The sequence below is a fragment of the Cyprinodon variegatus genome, unplaced genomic scaffold, assembly GCF_000732505.1.
Source record: "Cyprinodon variegatus isolate N-32 unplaced genomic scaffold, C_variegatus-1.0 Scaffold1348, whole genome shotgun sequence".
In the NCBI taxonomy this organism is placed as follows: domain Eukaryota; kingdom Metazoa; phylum Chordata; class Actinopteri; order Cyprinodontiformes; family Cyprinodontidae; genus Cyprinodon; species Cyprinodon variegatus.
Window position 1 is genome coordinate 59,910 of NW_015151801.1, and position 21,164 is coordinate 81,073.

The 21,164-nt window shown below is 36.6% G+C and overlaps 1 protein-coding gene across 1 annotated transcript in view; it reads right to left on the minus strand.

The window, feature by feature from the left end:
• LOC107102959 (neurocan core protein-like) overlaps positions 1 to 20,744 on the minus strand; it is a 24,320-nt gene extending 3,576 nt beyond the window's left edge. The window contains exons 1-9 of the mRNA XM_015402437.1: positions 20,577 to 20,744; positions 12,499 to 12,578; positions 11,908 to 12,279; positions 11,547 to 11,721; positions 10,738 to 10,865; positions 8,345 to 8,638; positions 7,404 to 8,249; positions 4,466 to 6,835; positions 486 to 593 (exon numbers count right to left, since the gene is read on the minus strand). Coding sequence (XP_015257923.1) covers positions 486 to 593; positions 4,466 to 6,835; positions 7,404 to 8,249; positions 8,345 to 8,638; positions 10,738 to 10,865; positions 11,547 to 11,721; positions 11,908 to 12,279; positions 12,499 to 12,578; positions 20,577 to 20,593 — 4,390 coding nt within the window. The 5' untranslated portion in view covers positions 20,594 to 20,744. The remainder of the gene's footprint in view (positions 1 to 485; positions 594 to 4,465; positions 6,836 to 7,403; positions 8,250 to 8,344; positions 8,639 to 10,737; positions 10,866 to 11,546; positions 11,722 to 11,907; positions 12,280 to 12,498; positions 12,579 to 20,576) is intronic.
• Between the last annotated feature and the right edge of the window lie 420 nt (positions 20,745 to 21,164).

The window sequence follows — 21,164 nt, forward strand, 5'->3', positions numbered from 1 at the left end:
TTTAGGACAATAAATAATATTTCTGTTCTTTTCTATCGCCCCATTGACCACTTTCCTTGACCTGTTTTAGTTTTATCAATCACGTAAAAAGGACCAGTTCTAAGGCTCAATTTGTACAAAATACAATGGATTTTTGCACCCTTTCCTGATTCCTTTACACTTACTTTTGATTTTTGCAACCTATCTACAAGCGAAGGCTCTAGTTAAAGGATGGAAAAGAGCAAATGTGAATATAAACCCTCATTATATTAGCCTAACTTTATTTACAGGTAATCAGACATCATGCAAACAAATGTAAATATATAAATCATATGCAAGAAGAATGAATACTGGTATTGAATCAGAAGGCAAGGTTGGAAAGGATTAGTTAAACAATTTGCAAACATACAACCAGGCAATTGCAGCTGTATTATTTTTTGCATTTCACCCTCATCAGATATGATTGTATTTTAGGTGACTAATACTGAATACAAGAGAAAGCTCACCGTTCTCACAAAGGTCTCCTCCATAAGTTGGCAAACAGAGACATTTAATGTGTCCGTCTCGCTCAGTGCAGGTGCCTCCATTGAGACAGGGGTCATCCAAACAGGCATCTGAAACACAAGAGAGGGGCTACTGCAGATTACTGTCGGAATAAAGACCACAGGTATCTGTGTGTTGAAAGGACCAATGATATTGGGGCATGACTAATGCACACTCTACTTTAAAGGTAGCAACACATTGTTCACATTTGTTACACACTGGTTAGTATAACTTGTAATATAGACCACAGAATAAAGTAAAACTTTAAACGGTGTAAGGCAGGACAGGAAATTCTCCTCAGCTTCTTAGGTCCTTCTTCTCTCTTCTTTCAATCTTCTCTTTGGTATTAAAGATTCAAACCTGTTTTTGTGTGCATAAGGTGCAATCAGAACAATAAATGGAGCCTTGATTTTCTTTCCACTCTCCACAAAGACTCTTTTCAAAGAGATTTGCACATACAAAAGAACGGTTGTTCATTTTTGGTCAAATTTTTAGCCTTTAATTAAATGCTAACAAAGCTTGCTTGTTGAGGTCATAAAAATATAAAGGAGCAATCTTTTCTGTTCATTACGTAAGCTGAAAAATCAGCTATTTTGATATACCTTAACATCATTTTATATTAAATGTTCACTAAAGCAAAAAGTTGTGAAAAAGTGGACTAAAGAGGCAACCTTTTGCTTTTGTCACCTTCAGACGATAGATCGCTTGTTTGAAGGCTCAAAAAGAAAAAAGAGAGCTTGAACTCTGGATTTATTTTAAAATTTGTGAAAAGAAAGCAAAATATGACATGTCTGTGGAAACAGAAATTAAATATTTTAAACATAAGCTTTGTCCTGTCATTATGTTCACTGTTACATAAAACTCCCTCCAGAAACATCTCTCCAGTGTATATGAAAGGTAATAACTACTTTTCCGACACAAATGAGAATCATATGCTCTCTGGGCATAATTGCTGTCAAAGCTGAGCAAAGAAATATACAAACGCAGCGTGGGAAACCACTTTGATTCCTTTAATGTCTAACAGACCCCATCCTCTCATTAAGATGCTTTTCCTCGTGTTTATGTTCCCTAAAATACTAACATTTTACTAACTTGGCAAAGTCTGCCTTAACAGAGAAGTTTTCACCTTTCCTCACTGAATGAAGAGAGGGTTATGTACGACTTAAATGGGAAAATCAAATGTCCCTGGCAAAGCTGGTATTGGTGCATTATTGAAAAACACACTAATAACTATATGATTACTGTTTTCATTTCTGCTGAAGAAAGTGGACACAGTCAGTCATTAGTGGACGACAGAGACCTCTATTAACTTAACCTCAAGGCTCCAGAGTGCATAATACTTTCATGCACACCAACCATGAGCACTGCAGACATGGGGGTAATAGGGTATTAAAGATATGTAACATTTCTGACAGAAGCCAGTCTCATATTTCCCAAATAATAGAAAAACACTGCAAGAAAAATCCTGCTGCACCAACTATATAAACTACAGAAACAAGAAACCACCATGATCAAGTTTTTCCAAAAAGAAATATTTGTTGATATGGCTCAATCAGAAAATGCTATGCCCATACTTATACAAAATAATACAAATACTATTGCTATTTTCTTTTAATTTTTTTTTCTTCTAGTAATAGCACTTTGTTTGAAAGCCCTTTATAAATAGAGTTATTATTATTATTATTATTATTATTAACTTTTGCAAATATTTTAGGATTTACAAAACAAGGCCCAAGTTTATGTTTCTATTTTTATTGCGTTAACTTTTTATTTGTAAATATTGTAATTTTCTATTACATACATTTTTAATGACTTTACCCTTTTATGACTTTCTTTACACAAAAACATTGAAAATAAAGGTAGATGTAGATACAGTAAGAAGACAGGAAATCAGATATATTACATAAAAAGAGTTATAAATAAGTAAAAACTAAAATGAATATGATAATATAATGCATTTAAATATAAAAATAAAATCTTAAATACTACAAGGTATAATTTTTAAATGAAAATTTTAAAAATACATACAGTATAGACAAAACTGGAGAAAAAGATAATAGATACACTTTACTCTTTAGTAAACTAGTAAAGTAAAAAAAAAACATGAATAAATGAATCAAAGTAAGATTAAAGTTTAAATAGATAACAATAATAATAATAATAAGTATAATAATAATAATGCTTAGGCCAACCAGAATTCACTGTTGAAAACAAATGTCACATTTTACTGTTTACCTGTTTAGGTACTATAGGTTTACTAGTTGTTACCATAGTAATTAGTGATTGACTCATCCATCTTTAAGTAAATCTTTGTCTAAAAAATCTCAATGAAATATTCTTAAATTTTAATGGCCAACACTTAAAAAAGCATGCATAAGGACTTAAGGAACAGTACCTTATCGTCGCTGAATGCTTAATCTTCCTTTATTATTTTCATATCAAAACTGTCATAAAACATTTTTTTTCTGTCAACATTCAAATAGCCTTTTCTGACTGATAAAATATATTAGCTTTATCTTGTTAAACTAAAAATTTAAACTTGGAAGCCTTTTATTTAACTCACACAATACCACTTGAATTTAAGCTCTGTACAACAAGGCTCTTAAAATATTTTTTGTATATTTTATTGAAAGAAATATGCATCCAATGCAAATAGATGTAGAAACTACAAAAATGAAATAACTAAATGTTTTAACTAGCCCAGACAGAAAAAGCTAGTTGAAGTTAGTTATCCTAAAACAGAGGTTTGAACAACTGAAAACAAGATACAACCAATGGCGGTTCTTAATGAATGGCACTCTGGTCCCTCATTCTGTCCTCCTCCAACCAATGCGAGAAGTATTCTAACTTCTTAGTGCCTTCCAATTCTCATAAGTCAGCAGTGGATTCCAACTTGGTAATGAATGCACATGCACAAAACCAACAGAAAATCTAAAGAGTGCGCACCTGTTCTGTCAGATCAGTACACCCCGTCAGACCAGAATACCCATAGTCCATACGCATGTGCAAGAAGTCAGATTTGCATATGCGTGTGTTAGCCCTGTTTATCCCTTTAGATTTGTACAAAAAATACGATTTAAACTATCTCGACGGGCATGTATCCCGTTAGTCATGTACAAAAAACGATTCAAGGTCAGATCGCCATACGCTTCAAAAAACACCAAGAAATAAGTAATTAAATTGTTTTTTTGTACATAAATAAAGGGAAACATGCCTGTTGAGGTAGTTTAAAGTTTTTTTTGTACAAAACTAAAGGGATAAATGGGGATTGACTATGGGTATGCTGGTCTGACGGAACACCCCCGTCTCCAATACTGTCCATATGGCCAACATCAAAAACCGCCACTGCTCATAACAAATGGTAAACAAAAATAGTTTGTGCTTCAAAACCTAAGCACAACATTTGCTTTTGTTAGCTAACGAGACTGTTGGAAAAAAATCAAATGAAAAGACTTTTAAGTCTGCTGCATTGATCAGTGCTATTACATTCAAAGTAAAATGTTGTTACATTCATAAAAGAAAAATACATTCTAAACTTATAAAACTGGTTAAATGATTGACCAGAAATGTTTTGCTGGGGCTGTCACCACCGTTCTTGTTAAAGGAACACCCAAAAATAGCAGTCAAACTTAACCGTACTTCACAGAAGTCAGTCTTTGGATGAGTAGGGGAATATCATGCACAAAAAAATAAAAAGACGTGGGCAACAGTCGACTGTCCCAGTGTGAGTAGCAGGAGAGCAGTGAGGAGTGTTTAAGGGGTTTAGGAGTCAGAAAAGTGAGTAGATTTGTTGAGACAGCAAGTGAAAAAAACAGGAAGGATGGTTCTGTTTTGGATTTTTTTTAAACAGAAAATGGTCTGAAAACAAACCAGGGATTTTAGTGCATCACTTTGATGAGGAAGGAGAGGACAGTTAGGCTGATGAAAGTGATTTTAGCATTACCTGAAAAGGCCTCTGCACCACCTACAGCTGCCCTCTCTTTGGGCAAGATAAGCAGGGTGGGTGGTGGGGTGAGGCTAATGTCAAGATCAACCACACCTTGATCCAAAGGTGGGACAAAACGGTTAAACTTCTGGGGCTCTGTCGTCTTACGGAAACTGTGAGGTCTTGTGGTTCTTGGGCTCCAGGTGTGTTTGGGCATGTGTGTGGTAGACATTGCAGGAGTAGAAAGTTTAGACTGGTCAGTGCTCACTGAGGTCTCTGACACTGACGTGAAAGGGAGTTTCTGACTAAACTTTGGATTATTCTGATGTTCTTGGGGTCCAGTTGTGGTAGTCAGCAGATTCCACTTAGATGTTTGAGAATTGAGAGCAAAAATGGTAAAGTCCTCAGAGGGTAGTGCAGCATTTTGTTTGTCTTCAAAATCAAGGCCAGGAGTAACTTCGGGTTCATCAGTCCCAAAGGTTGAGGTTACTTTGGATTCTCTTTCGGGGAACCCAGAGGAAATATCTGTTTCTTCTGCATAATTAAACCTTCGAACATTGGCTTCTTCCTCTACGAAAGGGGTTTGTATAACTTCGGCTTTCACATGAATTGGGGTTAATTCCACTTCAGCATTTTCTTTTGTATTCGAAATAACATCAAGAAAGACAGTTGAGTCAACTTTGGCATTTTCTTCAAAAATTACTTTAGGAGTTACTGGGGCTTTATCCTCGATGACGAATCTTGCAACTTTATCTTGTTCTGTAACGGTTGGGTCAGTAGCACCCACTTCTTTAAAAACAAGAGTTGGGGTTATTTTAGTTTCTCCATAAAAACCCAAGGTTGAAGGAAAGTTAGATTTTTCTTCAAGAGCAACTGTTGGGATTACTTTAATTTCTTCTTTAACAGGCAGACCTGGACCATCTGTCTCTCCTTCAAGAACCAAAGTTAGATTAACTTTAGTTTCCTGTTCTAAAACTACAGTTGGGTCAACATTAGCTTTCTCATCAAGAACAAGAGCTGGTGTAACGTTAGCCACTTTTGTAAGATCTGCATCAACTTTAGTTTTGCCATCAACACCCAAGGCTGACAAAATGTTAGACTCTTCTTTGAGGGCAATTGTTGGGATTACTTTGTCTTCTTCAACACTCAGAACTGAAGCAACCGTCTCTTCTTCATGCGGTAAAGTTAGGTTAACTTTAGTTGCTTCATCTAGAATAACAGGGAGGTCAGCATTAGATTTTTCATCTAGAACCAGTGTTGAAATAACTTCAGTTTCCTCCGAAAGATTTGGGTCAACTTTAGTTTTTCCATCAAAAACCAAAGTTGACACAGTTTTCGAATCTTCTTCGAGAGCAACTGTTGGGTGTACTTTAACTTCTTCAATAGACAAAACTGAAGCACCTTTCTCTTCTTCAAGGACCAACGTTAGGTTTACATTAGTTTCCTGTTCTAGGACGTTTGGGCCAACATTTGGTTTTTCATCAAGAACAAGAGTTGGGATAGCTTTAGCTTCTTCTGTAAGATTTATATCAACCTTAGTTTCGCCATCAAACACCAAGGGTGACACAAGTTCATCTTCTTTCTCAAGAACAGCTGATGGCGTTGCTGTAGCTTCTTCTCCAACAGCAATAATTTGAGAACCTTTTTCTACTTTAAGGACCAAAGTTGGACTAACTTTAGTTTCTTCTTCTGGGACAGCAGTTGGTGTAACTTTGGTTTCTCCTTTCAGACTGAGTGTTGGGGCAACTTTGGCTTCTTTTTCTGTGCTTTGGCCAACATTAGCTTCTGTTGTAAACGTAGCAGTCGACGGAACTTTAGCATCTTTTCCAACTAAAATTGAGCTGTAAACTTCCTCTGTCTGGGTTGGGGAAACTCTAACATTTCCTTCTAAAGGTGAGGTCTTTTTAATGTCCTCTTGAAAGGTTGAAGTAACTGTTCCAAGCTCATATCCACTTGCCTCTTCATAAGGGATTATCAAGCCATTAGGCACTTTATAACCTGTCTGATAGTTGTCTGTTGCCAATTCAGATGGTGAATAAGAGATATTTAAACCCACTGGAGGTTCAGTCATAGGAAGTACCCCAGAAACTACCTGGGTGGGAGGCTGAGTTGCATCAACCAATTTTTCCTCACTTTCTTCAGAGTCCAAGCTTGTACTTCCCTCCTGTCTAGACACAGTGAGATCCCACAAGTCTGGTGTTGTAGAAAAGATTTCAAAGCCCAGTTTGTCCACATTCTGTGACACAGTAGCGTGGGCTGGATTTGTGCTCTGAGGCGTGGTGGGAGCTCTGCTAGCCACAGCAGAGCCCAGCGATTGGGTGGCAAATCCAGCAGTGGAGGATTGAGACGTGGACATGAGGGTGACTGCTCCCATTTCAAACTCTTTCTCTGAAAGAGAGAATAAATTATAAATAACAGTTACTGTCTAAAGAAGCTTATTCATCTAGAATTTACTAAGAGTGAAGATTATCTGATCAAAATATCAGGATCATAAAGCAAGAACACTTGATACTATTACAATTATCATTGATATATTTTTACAACAAACCATTACAATATGGGGAGTATCATTATAAGTAAAAAATGTAGGTAAATGTGGAATATTAACCCATAAGAGTATATTTTTTGTTGATAATTAAATTGAAGTATTTTAAATCCTGACACTGAGTTATAACTGTGGATAAAGGAAGAAACTTGTTTAAGCAGTCTTGACTGAATAAAGTCATTCTGGTAGAAAAAAATGCCAAAAAGCAGTTGATTGAGAAATGACAAGAAATTACAATTCAGTTTTCTGTAATTATTAAACTTGTAGTGCTGCTTAGATTGGCAACCTCATGACAAATATGCCTTTGTATTCACAAAATCTTAATGTGGACATTACTACACTTTAAACAGCTTTTCAGGTGACTGTGATGTAGCTTGAGCATGTCTTGATTTATTAAATAACCTTCCCTACCATGGGAAATATCTCCAGATCCATCTATGGGAGTCCAGATTGAATAGGTCTTAATGGCTGACTCAGCAGTTGGACTTTCTTGTGTGGAAGGAGTTCCCATATCTTGGGAAGCCGGAGTTGTGACCAACATCCGCACAGGATCTTCTGCAGCTGCTTCTTCCATCTTTATGTCAAGCAATGGACTAATTGCCACGGTGGTCCCTCTCCAAACCCCATCTTTTACATCAACGTCTGTATGGTTATTCTCCGTCTCACTGTAATTGGTATGAGATTTGTCAAATTTCACATCAGTTACATGAATTTCATGGTACTGCTTCGTCTGTTCGATTGACTGTAGAGACTGAGTAGGATATGTGTCTAGCATTGAGTGGTTCTCTGTCTGGGGTTGGTATGTGATTTTTACAAATTCAGATAGGTGAAAGGTGAAGCTCAGGTTTTGTTGAAACTCTGTCCAATTGTAATCACCAGAGAGAATGGTTGAGTTTTGTGCTGAATCATAGACCTCTGTTGTGCTATTAATTTCTTTTGGAAGAAGCTGGGAGTTGTAACTTATTTCTGTGCCTTCTTGAAGTGGTTGAAGGTGATTCAACGAAGAGGTGGTGCTTGGGAAAGATTCTGTTACGTCTGAAGTAACTGTCTGGTTTGTATCGATTGGGTAAGATGTAGTAAAAGAGTCAGGCAAAAGAGGTAAAGATTCAAGTTCACTTTGTGCTTCTCGTTCCACTTGTTTTTCTAGCTGATTAAGATGAATTTCTTGTGCTCTTTCATTAAACATAACAACTTTTTGTTCTAAGCTTTCAGCTTCTGTGACGTCCACTGGAGAGTCAGTAGAAGTTTCACTGTCTCCTGTTAAAGAAGGAAGTGGTTAAAGATAGCTTTTATATCAAAGCATATAATATAAAGATATCACTTTATAGTAGGAAATATTTGAAGGCACCCACCTTTGAAACAATAAACATCATGAAGGCTAGACCGGTCGGGGAAACCGGTCTGGTTCCTGAAGCGATAGATTGTTTTGACGCCTGCTTGAGGACCACCACACCTCTCTCTTGGGGTTACGATGGGATAACGCACACTGCCGTCAGAGAGCCAGCCAGGACTGCAGCGGTCCAGCCCTTCACTCCATGCTAAGTATAACTGTGCAGTTGATGCCAGCTGTGACTTCCTGTCTTGACAAAATGACTGTGCCTCATCAAATGATAACTGTTGTGGGATGTACTCATAGGAAACCTTGCCTAGAAAAAGACAATATTTTCATCAATTATTACACGGAATGTATAATTTGCTCAATGCAGATCTATGAAAAGTTTGTTGCAGCTCACTTCAAAGCAGATTTTTTTGTTTGTAATTTTGTGGATTTTGTGAATGTGAACAATAACTTCTCAGGCTTTGGTTGATTTTCAGTTTTATTACAGGTCTTGTGCCTGTGAGGATAATGAGCTGAAAATGAAAATAGTCTGGTGGAAGACAAAAAAGGAAAGGCTTCCATCAGGATAAACTATCCACAACAGATAGTTTATCCTGCAGGCCTCATAACCCTGACATTTGAATTGTTTAAGCTCATAAACTGAGTAGGTAAGCCCCTATTGTGTTGTTAAATTCTTTATTTTGCATCTTTTTTACTTCTCAACAAAATAATGCGCTCCTCTTTCTTAAAGAGGCATTACGGAATAAATTTTTTCTATGATACTGCTACCTGTGGCCAAAATGGAGAACTGCAGCACTCTCTTCTGCTTGGTCTCGCATTTGTACTAGACATGGTCTCATTTTTTATTTTTTTTACTTCTTTCACATTACATCAAGTTGATACTGGCGTCTGATTTGAGCTGGATGCAGGCCGCTTCCAAATATCCACAAAATCCATCCATCTTAAATATAACACATTGATTGTTGGCCAGATTGGACCCATTTAACATGGACGCATGCACAGAAACAGCTCAGGAACTTCCGACCAACAGTTCTTTCATGGAAAATATGTTACAGGCTTATAGATGCATCGGCACTGAACTACTGAAGTGTCAGTCTGCCTATCAAACTATGTTTCAATCGTACAGGATAAAAAAAGGATATTTTAGAGATTCCTTTATGTAAAAATGTACAAAATTGTCCTTTTAAGATAAATACATAAAAAATCAAAAAGGGTACACCAGTGTTAAGTCTTCAAAAGTTTGTCTAATTACAAAATGAACTCTGAGTTTTGTTTACCTGAGAATACATTGTTTTTTTTTTAAGTTAATTCTGTGTCTTCTATTTATATCTCTGTCTTTTAAGTAGTAATTTTGTGAAGATGTTGCTCTGTTTTTTTCTGTTTACCTGGTATTGCCCTTTGCCTGCTTTTACTATTTGCATTGTTCTGTATAAGGTGTCGTTTTTTTTTTACCTAATTGGCTTCATGGCTGCTAACCATTCTGAATCTGAATCAACTGATCGACATGGCTGTCAGTTTTGCCTGTTTTCCAAAGCCTTTATTCTGTTGTTCCAATTGAGTTTCTCAGTTTTTTTTTTTAAGTTGCAGTTCCCACTAGATCCATGTAAGCTTATCTTAAAAAACAATCTTCATTTTAAGTCAACAATTCTTCTGTCTGCTTTTTGACCTAACTCAAGATCAAAGCTTTAAAATTTAGCCTTTTTAAGATGTCGCAGAATTTGTGTTTGGGATCTTCCTTCTGTTGGTCTGTTAATCTCTGTCCACTGTCTTCAGCAGAGACACAAAAAATGGGGGAAGAGATAAAGGTTGCATGGAGGAGGCCAGCATCCATGTTTGAACTACTGGCTCTGAGAATCAGTATGGGTGCTCCTTCCTCCCCACATGCGATGATTCTTTCTTAACACCAAAATTATTAACATTCCTGTCTTGTGACCTATTAAAACAAAATGAATCACGATTCCTTATTTTAGATTAGAAAGATGAAGCACACATAAATTTGTGCAATTTTTAACTATTTTTCTAATTGCTTTTAAGTTTTACTTAAACATTAACGTTTCTTTCAAATAGATTTTAGGTAACTGGTTGACACAAAACTTATATCAAATAATTATGCTAGACTGAACAGATGATGCAGGCTCTTTTAAATAATTTTAATCCATGTAATATTTTAATAAAAATGAAATATTCATTAGAGTTAATTGTTGTGTAAATTTTTTACAACCCATAAAGAAAATTATGCACAAGATGTCATGAATATAATTACACATTTTCAAGGTTAACTAGCAACTAAATTAAATGTTAAGTAAATGTTTGTAAACTTCTAATTATAATTAATTAAACTTATAATTATTGTATATATATATATATACACACAAAGACAACAATTAACTTTACATTAACTCATACCGTGAATTTGTTCTATATAGCAATAAACATCATAGAGATCATTTGGATCCATTGTTCCATAGTTTCTCACTCCTGGTTGCCCGTCCATGTCTCCATAGCAGCCGTCACGAGGTGCTTGGATTGGATACCTGCATTTGTTCAGAAAAAAACATCCTTAAATAAAACAAGCCTCTGGGCATTTTAAAGATAATAATTATACAAAAGAAACGTCTCAAGGCCTGAAAGCACGGATTTGTGGATGTTTAACCATGAAATTTCTGCAGTCACATAAATATTTCACATAGATTTTAAAATTGTTGTTATTTTATTACATTACAAATGCCCATCTACAAACCTATTATGCAAACAATCAATGATGCATTTACTTTAATATAGCTTATTTATTTAAAAAAACATTGTCAGGTTTATCTATTTAGAATTATCAGAGTACACATACTCAAAATGAATATTACTTAGTGTATTTATTACGGTAACATAAACTTTATTCTTTGAATTGCATTATAATCAGGGTTACCTTTATGCAATTAAAACAAACTTCATGTATTTGAAATAAATACACTAATTTGTATTTATTTTGAGTAAGTATATTTTATTAATACTATATACATAAACCTGATGATTATATATTTTAAATAAATAAGCTTTGGTATACAAATTAATTTGCAGCGTTTAAGATTTATTTAAAATATTTATGTTACAATTTTCTATACAGAGTAAATGGGAAGTTGTAATACAATTAAACAAATTATAAAATTTGGGTGAGGTTTTTGTAAGTGCAAGACTTTTGAAAACAAAAGGTGCACAACTACCTGACAGATTGGTCTGCCAGCCAGCCTGCGTCACACTGCTCATATCCATCGAAATAGGCTGCAAGCAGCTGCTCGGGTGTGGCAACCTGTGCCCCGATGCCCTCACAAGCTCTCTGGGCCTGCTGGAAGGAGAAGGAATACCGACCCAAAGCATCTCTATAGTGGAACACCACCCCTAAACACATTAAAACATGCAGATATAGAATGGATTAGTATTAATAATAATGTCTTAATTGCAATTATCAAGTACACTGCAGAATCCAAATATTGTGTACCTCCAGTACAATACATTAAATGTGAACAATGCACAGTTAAACCTTCAAGAAGGATAAAAAAAAAATCACAGTATATCATAGGCTACCTTTGACCTTGACCTGTACAACTTTGCTGGCATCTTCCAGTCCCTGCTGCACCTCGCAACGATAGTGGCCAGAGTCTTTGTGGTGCAGATCCCCCAACCACAGAGTCACATCTTCAGGGGAGGAGGAGAAGTTCAATAGTGCCACGCGATCTCTGTACAAATCGTTGATCTTCACTCTTGGACCCCTGGCTACCAAGATCTCTGTCTCGACCCCCTTAGAAACCACGGTCCACTTCACCCGGGGCACCACCGAAGGGGAGGTGGAGGACAGGGACACAAAGCAAGGAATGGAAATCGAGCTGCCCAAAGGTGCAAAAATTGGACCTGAGTGGGGCATGTTCAGTTGAAGCCGCCGCACATCATCTGATGAAACTGAAGAAAAAACAATATGTAAGGCAATGTGGTTTAGAGAAATTAACAAAAATACTCACATTTAACCTCATTTGACATGCTAAGCCCACAGTTTAGAAAATGCAGGCACATATTTTGCCTTATTGTATTTATTATTTGTCCTGTGAAATTTTATTAAGACAATGAAAGTTTATGTGATTTGAATTCTTTTGCAAGGCACTGTAGTTAATGTGTACTTACAATGAGTAGTTGGCATTTGGATAGGGAAGGCCAGGCTGAGATAAGAAACTGCACAGATGAGTGAAATGATCTGGACATGTCTGTAAAGAAAAAAACAATGAACAAGGTGAAAAATAATCACACTCAATGATACAAATAATCTTAGTGAATCCATATATCTAATAAAAGATAGGACACTTTTTCATTTTCCAGTTAAATGTACTTGAGAATAACAAGGGAAATCAATTTTTGTGATGCTGGAAGGTATGCATGGTGTTGGTTCAGCTGAACATGCTCCATTGATTCAAAACCGAGCCACTTGGCTGCATTACCTTGAAACAAATGCTCTTTTTGTGCTATTATGTTATATATTGCCTTGGGGTCTTTCATGACTTTTTAAATCTTATTAGTCACATTTTTTTTATTCTTTGTTTTCCTCTTAGATCTGTGTTTAACTCCTGATGTATCATTTCCTCCTCTTCTGTGTTGGTCTCTTCAACCTGCAACATATAAGCCCAGCAACTCACAGTATTGAGCAGTGGAAGCTCCTTCCTGTGTCAAACCTTTCTTTCAGCACTGTGGGGCATATATATTACAATATATCATATATATTATAATTTATCAACTAAATTAATTCTTATAACTTACCCACAGTCAGCTATTAGTGTATTAATAAGGCTACATGTTGGATTTTTTTCTATATTTCTTAACTAACCAAAGCTAATATTAATATGTAAATATAAAAATGTATGATCTCTATAATCATCAGAACATCTAGCAATGTCGTTTCTTGGAGTTACACAAAATATTTGCTTGCAGCTAAAACTGAATAATTTTGTTTTAAGGAAAGAATGTGATCTGAGTGAACTGTGTATGCTTTTGAAAATTACAGGAGCCAGTGAAAATAAATAAAAAAGTAAATGAAAGCCCAACCAAACAGCAGATTTTTCTGGTTTTTCAAAGGGAAATTGGTGCCGCAGGCTTCTGACCTCAAGCTATTTATCACCTCCGTGAGGTAATGACACAGTGTCTCAGCCCGAAGGCATCCGTCCAACCCTCCGTCACCAGCCCGAGTGTGTTATTAACCCAGCAGGCATGACAGGATGTCTGAAGTGACCTCACACAACCTCTGGGAGAACTGGAAACGTTCCTCCATCGTGGAAAAGTCCTGCTTTTGTACTATTTCTTTAACACATCAATTATGTATTCTTTTGTCAAACCAAATTTCACATATAATCTTCTTTAAAGACGTCCGTTTTTTCAGCTTAGCTTTAAATTTAGAGCAAATGTTTAATGTATCTCTCATTTTAGTAGATCTCTCTTCTATAGATTACTATTTCATTAACCCCCTGACAAAAAAATTTAAAACAACAGAGGCCTATTGCTGAGCTAAGGGGTAAATCGCAGTATTTAAACTGGAAACTCACCTATAATGAGCCATAGGTCCTGAAATCAGTGATGGGGATATGGAGATGTGGAGATTCTCTCCCTTTTGGAGACTCAAACGGCCATGTGTTAGTATGGATGTATTGGTTAGTTGAGTGTCTAAGAAAAGCTTGTAAAAGAGGCTAAAACTACTAAATACTCTAAAGAAGTCAATAAGTCTTGGCAGGAGATCAAACTTTAAAAATTGAGTCCATAAAAACCCATAATTCGTTTCACAGGGTTACAGGATCAATAAATATCTTAGCTAAAATCTATACTTCCTCCAGTTCTAAGGGTCAAGTCATGGTTTTGATGGCTACCTGACAGCGTTCATTAATGCATCAACTGATTTACCCATCGATGGTTTCAACTAAATTCCTGGAAGTACAAAGTCCTTTTCCAGCTGCTCCCTCTTTCAGGAATAGTCACAAAGAGACATCACAATTGCAAACGGACTTGGCAAAGGTTTTACACCAGATGCCCTTCCTGATGCAAACAGGGATTCAAACCCAAACCCCCATAATCACCCATCATTATTAGCAACCCTTGCAGAAACTGGAAGCAGGGTATCGTGCAGAAAAGTAGTAGCCTTTTTATGCACTGGTAAATTAACTTTCAAGTAGATGCTATTTCAAAATGTTTTTCCACTCAGAGGACTTGGGAAGACCCATTTCAATGAAAAATGTTAATTGAAAGATTTAAAGCCAAAACCAAACACTGCATTTAAAAGGTTATAGCCTCTGGAAAAAGACTGAACTGAAAAAACTTAATGAAGTTTATAATATCTTCTTTTATATCAAATACTGTCTTTAAAATGAGTCGGCGCAAACAGACCTCATTGACTTTTGTCAAATGAAATGGCCTTCTCTTATGGCAATATAATTGCAGTCTGTTTTCCTGGCAGCTGGGGGGACTCTACAAGGCTGGTATCACTATTAGTATTCTTGACAAGAAAGCGTCTCATAAAAGAGCACGTACTGAGCCAAGCAGACAGCTGCACACTGTGCTTTCACTTCATACTCTCTCACAAAAGGCCTCATGGAAAATTAAAGGACAGGCCACTGGCACACTCGTGCACCGTTTCCCTTTTCTTTAACTCGCTCTTTTCATGGATGGAAGGGGAAGTTTTTATAGCACTTAGGATCGCTGTGCACCAGGCTTTGTAGAGGAGAAACAGCAACATTAAGACCCAAGACACCGAGTTAAATGGTCTCAGTGTCAGGCTTACATGTTCATTTGTGAATTTAGGTTGAATCGTTCCATTAAAATCTGTTCTAGTTGTAATTGTTGTTACTTCACATTTGAATACCATGGTTGAAATGCAGATTTAAAAATGTACGACCTCCAAAATTATTAGAAAATCTAAGAAAGTTGTTTGCTGGAGTTTTACTAAATATTTGCTTGTGAATTCAGGTCGACGACAGAAGAAAAAAAACTGCCCTTGTCAGATATTGTGCCAGCCGTCGATCCCATTTGCCGCTGAAAGCCTGCAACACCTCTTGTTTAAATGACAGCAACACTGAAGATAAGTCAAGCTGAAATCGATGCCACCCACTGCATTTAGGGGTGTGCAAACTGCAGCAAATGCATTATCCAGGCTTTTTCTCCTGTCAACACAGATTAGCTCCAGCATATTGTCTTTAGTACATGAGAATATGATAGATCCACGTTTCCTTTAAATATAATGCAATGATAAATGAAAAGCAACATCTTTTTGCAAATTTTGCACAGTAAAGAAATTTCCCCTGTATATCCTGGGTGGTCTCTGCAGAGTTTTGCATCACTGTCTAAGCAGGGAAATCTTGTCCCTCCTCCTAATCAACAAGCCAGAAAATGACTCCTGAACTCATTTCAGCCGGGTCAAACACGTCTCTCTGATTGATGATCTGTGAGATCGGAGGAGTGCTGAGCTAGAACAACACTCGTCTTCTCTTAAGCACAATAACGTTGGGTTTTACAAGGTGTAAATCTGGGGTTCTAGCTTTCCTAATCTCACACCCAATCTACCTTAGATTTTTGGATTTTTTATTTTATTACTTTGATTGCACCAGAATAAAAAGCAATATAAGGTACATACCCTTGTGTATGGCACCAATAAAGCTTAAATATGACATTGTGCACACACAAAATGAAAAAAATAAAACTGTCAACTGAACCCTAAAAAACAATGTTTTATTCTCGCTTTAGCACTTAAAAACCATTAAATGATCCAGTTGTTTAAAAAAAATAACGCTCTCTAAATGACTTCAATTAAAGCTTTTTTGGTAGCAATATGCATTCTGAAAGGTTATATTCTAGCAGTGATTGTTTCATACTCCTAACCAGGTAGTTTTGGGGTCTGAAATACCTTTAAACAAATTTTTTGCCTTAAGCTATTGGAATAAAGTCACTCATATTTTCCAGCAGTTTTTAAACTTTAAACATCCTGTTACTGTTTTAGTTTTTAGCCATGATGTAAGCTGATGGGACAATGTGGAGGGGTTACATACATGTGTCTGCGGTGACACTGTTCAAAGCAGTGTGCCAAAAAGGCACTCAACCAATACATTTGACCATTATAATAGAGGTAAGTTGTTGTTTGTTAGGACATTTTCTTGTAAGTCTTCCTTCCTGGTCTTTTATCTCTAATCTGATTAGAAGTGTTTAAAAAGTATCAAGTTAACTATTAAACTACTGTCCACTAAAATCATGCAAAACAATTATTCTGAACATTAAACTATGCTAAAGACTAGTCTTTAGTCTGCACGGATCATAGATGGGATAAAATGACCATATTTAGTGGAACATTTTAGCTTTTAAGGTAACTTAAAAAGGTTAGTAAAGAATGTGAAATAAGCAAAGTCTTTATATGAGGTTAATTATCTGTGAGAGAAGTTAAGAATATTAACTCAGCACCATAACTCTGCCCTCTTGCATCTTCCGCTTGCACATATCCAAGAAAAACCACCAGGATGTCTAGCCACAACATTACTATGCCAGAAAGCCACCCACCATGATTCACCATCCCGTGGGTCTGGAAAAGCTTCAGACTATGTTTCCACTTATTTTCACTCTAGTACCTGATTATTTTAAAGGAATGTTTTTTTCTTTGTAAAACCACCTAGCTTAGGACTATAACTCAGTTAGTTGTTTTATGTTAAGTTTTTTATTTGGACAGTTCTTTCCTAAGTCCATTTAAAATAGGATACTATCAGGAAAAAGTACCGGATAGATAATAAAAAAGGAATCTTAATTATGGCAGGAAATCTACTGATTACAAGCACTTAAAAAAATTACAAGAAACCCTAATTACTTATAAAAAAAAAAAAAAAAAAAAAAAGGAAAATGCATACTTCATCATGAGTGAGTCTCAGTATCATGGACTCAGCTACAAAAACAGGATGGTTGTGTTAAAATTACCTGGAGATAATAAAATAACATATTTAGAGATAATAATACAAAAGTGAACTGAATTGATGAACCTGATGCTGATCTGCTGTTTCACCATTACCAGCAAGCAAATAGTATCATATCTGAAAGTTCATGACTACTTATTTTGGTGCAGTTAAACATTTTACATTGTTTATTTTTTGGAAAAAGGTGCAAAATCATGGTTTATTCACCAAAACAGTGAGGTTTCAAGCCACATACCCTTCTTCAGAGTCTCAAGAAGGCCATTGTTTGTTTTTCCCTTATCCTTCAGTCAAAAAACTGGAATATTATATAACCAGAAACTACTGACATGAGACTAAATAATTGAATTTGACCCCAGGCTCTATGTGTGTCCATTACTGAAAATCACCTGTGCATCAAGCTGAACTCCAGAAAGCAAAGTTTGGGTACAGGAAAGCACTCAAGACTGAAAGCAGCTCACCAGGCCTCCAGGCATATAAAACCTTTTTCTTATGAAGCTGTGAGAATTAATCAAGTTAAATTTTAATGTTCTTTTGGTTTGTTTTTTTTTTTTCTTGATAAAAAGTCTGATTAAAAGGTAGTAGTCTTTCTCGGCTTTTGTTATTTAGTAGATGTATCCTTGTGGTCACCGTCACAAAACGTAGTGTGTGGTTGCTAGGGATTACGAATTCCTGCAAACTTCAGTAAGTAGGGCTTCTTAAGATAGAAAGGTTTGGACTGAAGCTTCATCCACATGTAGACAAAAAGCTCAAAACTACATAAACTTTCGCTTTAAGAAAAAAGGCAGCTCAGTAAATGTGTGCCTTCACACAAATAAACTCAAAATACATGAAAAAGCTGTGGAATTATGCCAGACCTATTGGTGGTGCTGGAATGCAATGATAGAAACAAGCTGGGAAGGGAATTGGGCATGTACGCAATAATTTTCTGAGGGTGGTGCATGACTGTTTTAATCCCAAACTGCCCACAGCACTACCTCTTATCAAGTGTTACTCCCAATGAAGTCAAAAAAGCACAAACAGGAATGGGACGGCCCCTTCCCTCCAACAGAGAAGGAAAGCAGCAGTTTCTATGGAAACACAGTGACGCCCCCGTGAGCATGGCTGTAGTTCTGGGGTGCAGGTTGACATGATTTTACCAGCTGCCAAATTCCAGAGAGCCTGCACTGATGCAGAGTCGCGGTCCAATCGCCCCATCTACTACATGGTTTGTGACGGCCCTTAATGTGCCAGACACTCCACAGGAACGGAGGGTTAGTGCTTAGGGGAGGTGTTTAGGAGGTGGTTTGGGATTGGGCACTCGTCTACAGGTAAGACAATAGTGCAAGTGTCTCTGATAGAGATGCAGTGATCAGAGATGGAGTTTAAAATATTTTCAGTCTTGGATCTAGTGGAATTTTTTTTTTTACAGACCCAAAACACGCTGGCTTCATGTGGAATGGTACATGGGTTTGCTAAAGTATATTTCTGTTTAGACCTGAACTTATCTTTGTTGGGCGTGAATCCTCCTAAATGTAATTGGCTCTTTGTCTTACTTTATGATTGGATTATATTCAAATTAACTTGACTCATTTCAAATAAATAAAGACTGGATTATATAGTAATATCTAAACTATGGGATGAATTCTACATCCTGTGCCACCCTAAGCTTCTTCACCATCCCATGGGCTCCCTCTGTGAACATTTGCTCGATGCTCTTAACTGTCTTTGAGAAGTTTTATGCATGTTCTGCATATATAAAGACACTCCACAACTTCTCGCTCTGAGTTCCCATTTTTAAGTTTTATACCTAGTCATTGGTCTCGCCTTGGGTTTTAAACTTCAGTCTTTAATGTTTTAGATCCATACCTGCTTGAGCACAACTGGTTTCCATAAGTGGCTGTTTAACAGGTTTTTGCAGAACCGCAATCACCCAGATAAGGTGTTAAGCAGAGAAGCATCTATAAGTAGCTCATAAGTCAGCTCATACCCCTGGTTAAGCATGTTTCCTTGTTAGTTTTGGTTCATGCTTTCTTTTTTTTACAGAAAAGCTTAGATTTATGACAAGCATCTCCTGATACATGGTAGAATTCATTAGGGATCAGGCGGTGAAGTCCTCATAATATTCCCAAAGTAGGACACGTCCACCTCCATGCTTCACAGTTAGCCTGGGAGTCTTTTCCTGGAATTTTGGATATGGTTTAAAACCAATATATCCTCTGCTCTGGATTCCAAATAATAATTAACTTTAAAACCCATCAAATTAACTTGGATCAAAAAGTCCTGTTCTTTTGTCAATGTTCTGGAAAACCTCCATGCATTTCTCTGAGAACAAGTCTCCTCTCTACTCACTTTCAATCAAAGCAGACATTTTCTGATTGTACTGACATTCACATTCATGTCAACAACAGAAACAGCCTTATGTGTAATTAACTGTTTTTTAAGAGGAAGTAAATCTAAGGATGCCATACATCAGCTTTTGCAAAAAAAAGGAATGTTTTTCAAAATTACATTTTCATAAAGATCTGAAATATACTCTCTTCAATTGTACTTATATTTCTTGAAACAATCAATATTGTTAAATTTGATTGTAAAGATTCATATGACCAAATATTCAGATCCATATAACCAAATATCTTAGAAAAACACACAGACGATCATATGATGTCTATGGAAGAGGATTAGGGCCACTGAAGAAGTTTAAAAAAGTTAACCGATTTTTCAATTTTATTTCAGTTTAATATGGGGAAATTGGATTGGGAATATGGGAATTCTGACTTTTTTTTTCAGAATTCTGACTTTTTTCTAATAACTCTGACTTTAATCTCGGAATTCTGACAGTTCTCCCATATTAAAATCAAATAAAATTTAAAAATCAATCAACTTTTTTTTTTCAGTGGCCCTAATTCTCTTCCATAGGTGTCCCTCTTTTAACATAAGCATATAACTTTTCTTGCCTTGCTATTTCTTCATCCTCAAATTATCCACCTCAGATATTTAATTGTATGCATACAGGTTAACCTGTAAAGGACGTACAATGAAAAGAAACAGAAATTAAAGTGTAAATAAAAAGTTTATCTATGAATTCCACTTTAAAATAAAATAAAAGCCTCTTTATATCGAAGCAAAGTTTAAAGCATTAAGGGCTGGTCAAAAGTTTTGCGCAGTGATGCACCTCACATGTTACTGCTGATGAAATTAACTCCTCTCCGTTTTAACGCAACGCGCCAAACAGAGCGATATTTGCACGATATGAAATCAAATAGACACTTTTAAAGGTATTACGGGAACCAAAAACCATACCTGGTAGTAATCATCATTTCAGCTCATGCAGGACGGTCTGACCTCTCTGTACAAGTGGCTTTTATCCGTCAGTTCCTCTCTGCGTGCTGCAGTGCGCCTCTGCACAGGTAGGAAGGAGCTGGAGATGCAGCCGCGCGCCGACAGTGTCAGAGGCTCAGGGGGGAAAGGAGGGATGCAGGAGAATGAGGCGCTACAAATGAAACCATGAACTGCCCATTTCCTCCCTCTCCATCCAGGCATCGGGATGGAGGTGACGCAGGCTGCTCGGGGGGAGGGGGGGCATTAAAGCCCATATGCCAGTTTAGTGCAAAGAGATGGATGAACCAGGACAAACTGAGCTGGCAACAACTGCTGCAGGTTAGAATAACTTTGGTTGAGAGTTTAAAAAACATTTTTTCTTACTGTTAATGAAATAATCAAATATAGCAGATTTGTTGTTGTCTATTTTCAAACCCTCATTTTGTGTACTATTGTCCAAATGATTGCACTGATCAAAAATATTTAGAACAGAGGTGTTGGGTTCATGGGCGATTCTAGACAGGAGCCAACAGGGGCCACACCCCCTGCACTGAAAACATACACTACGAA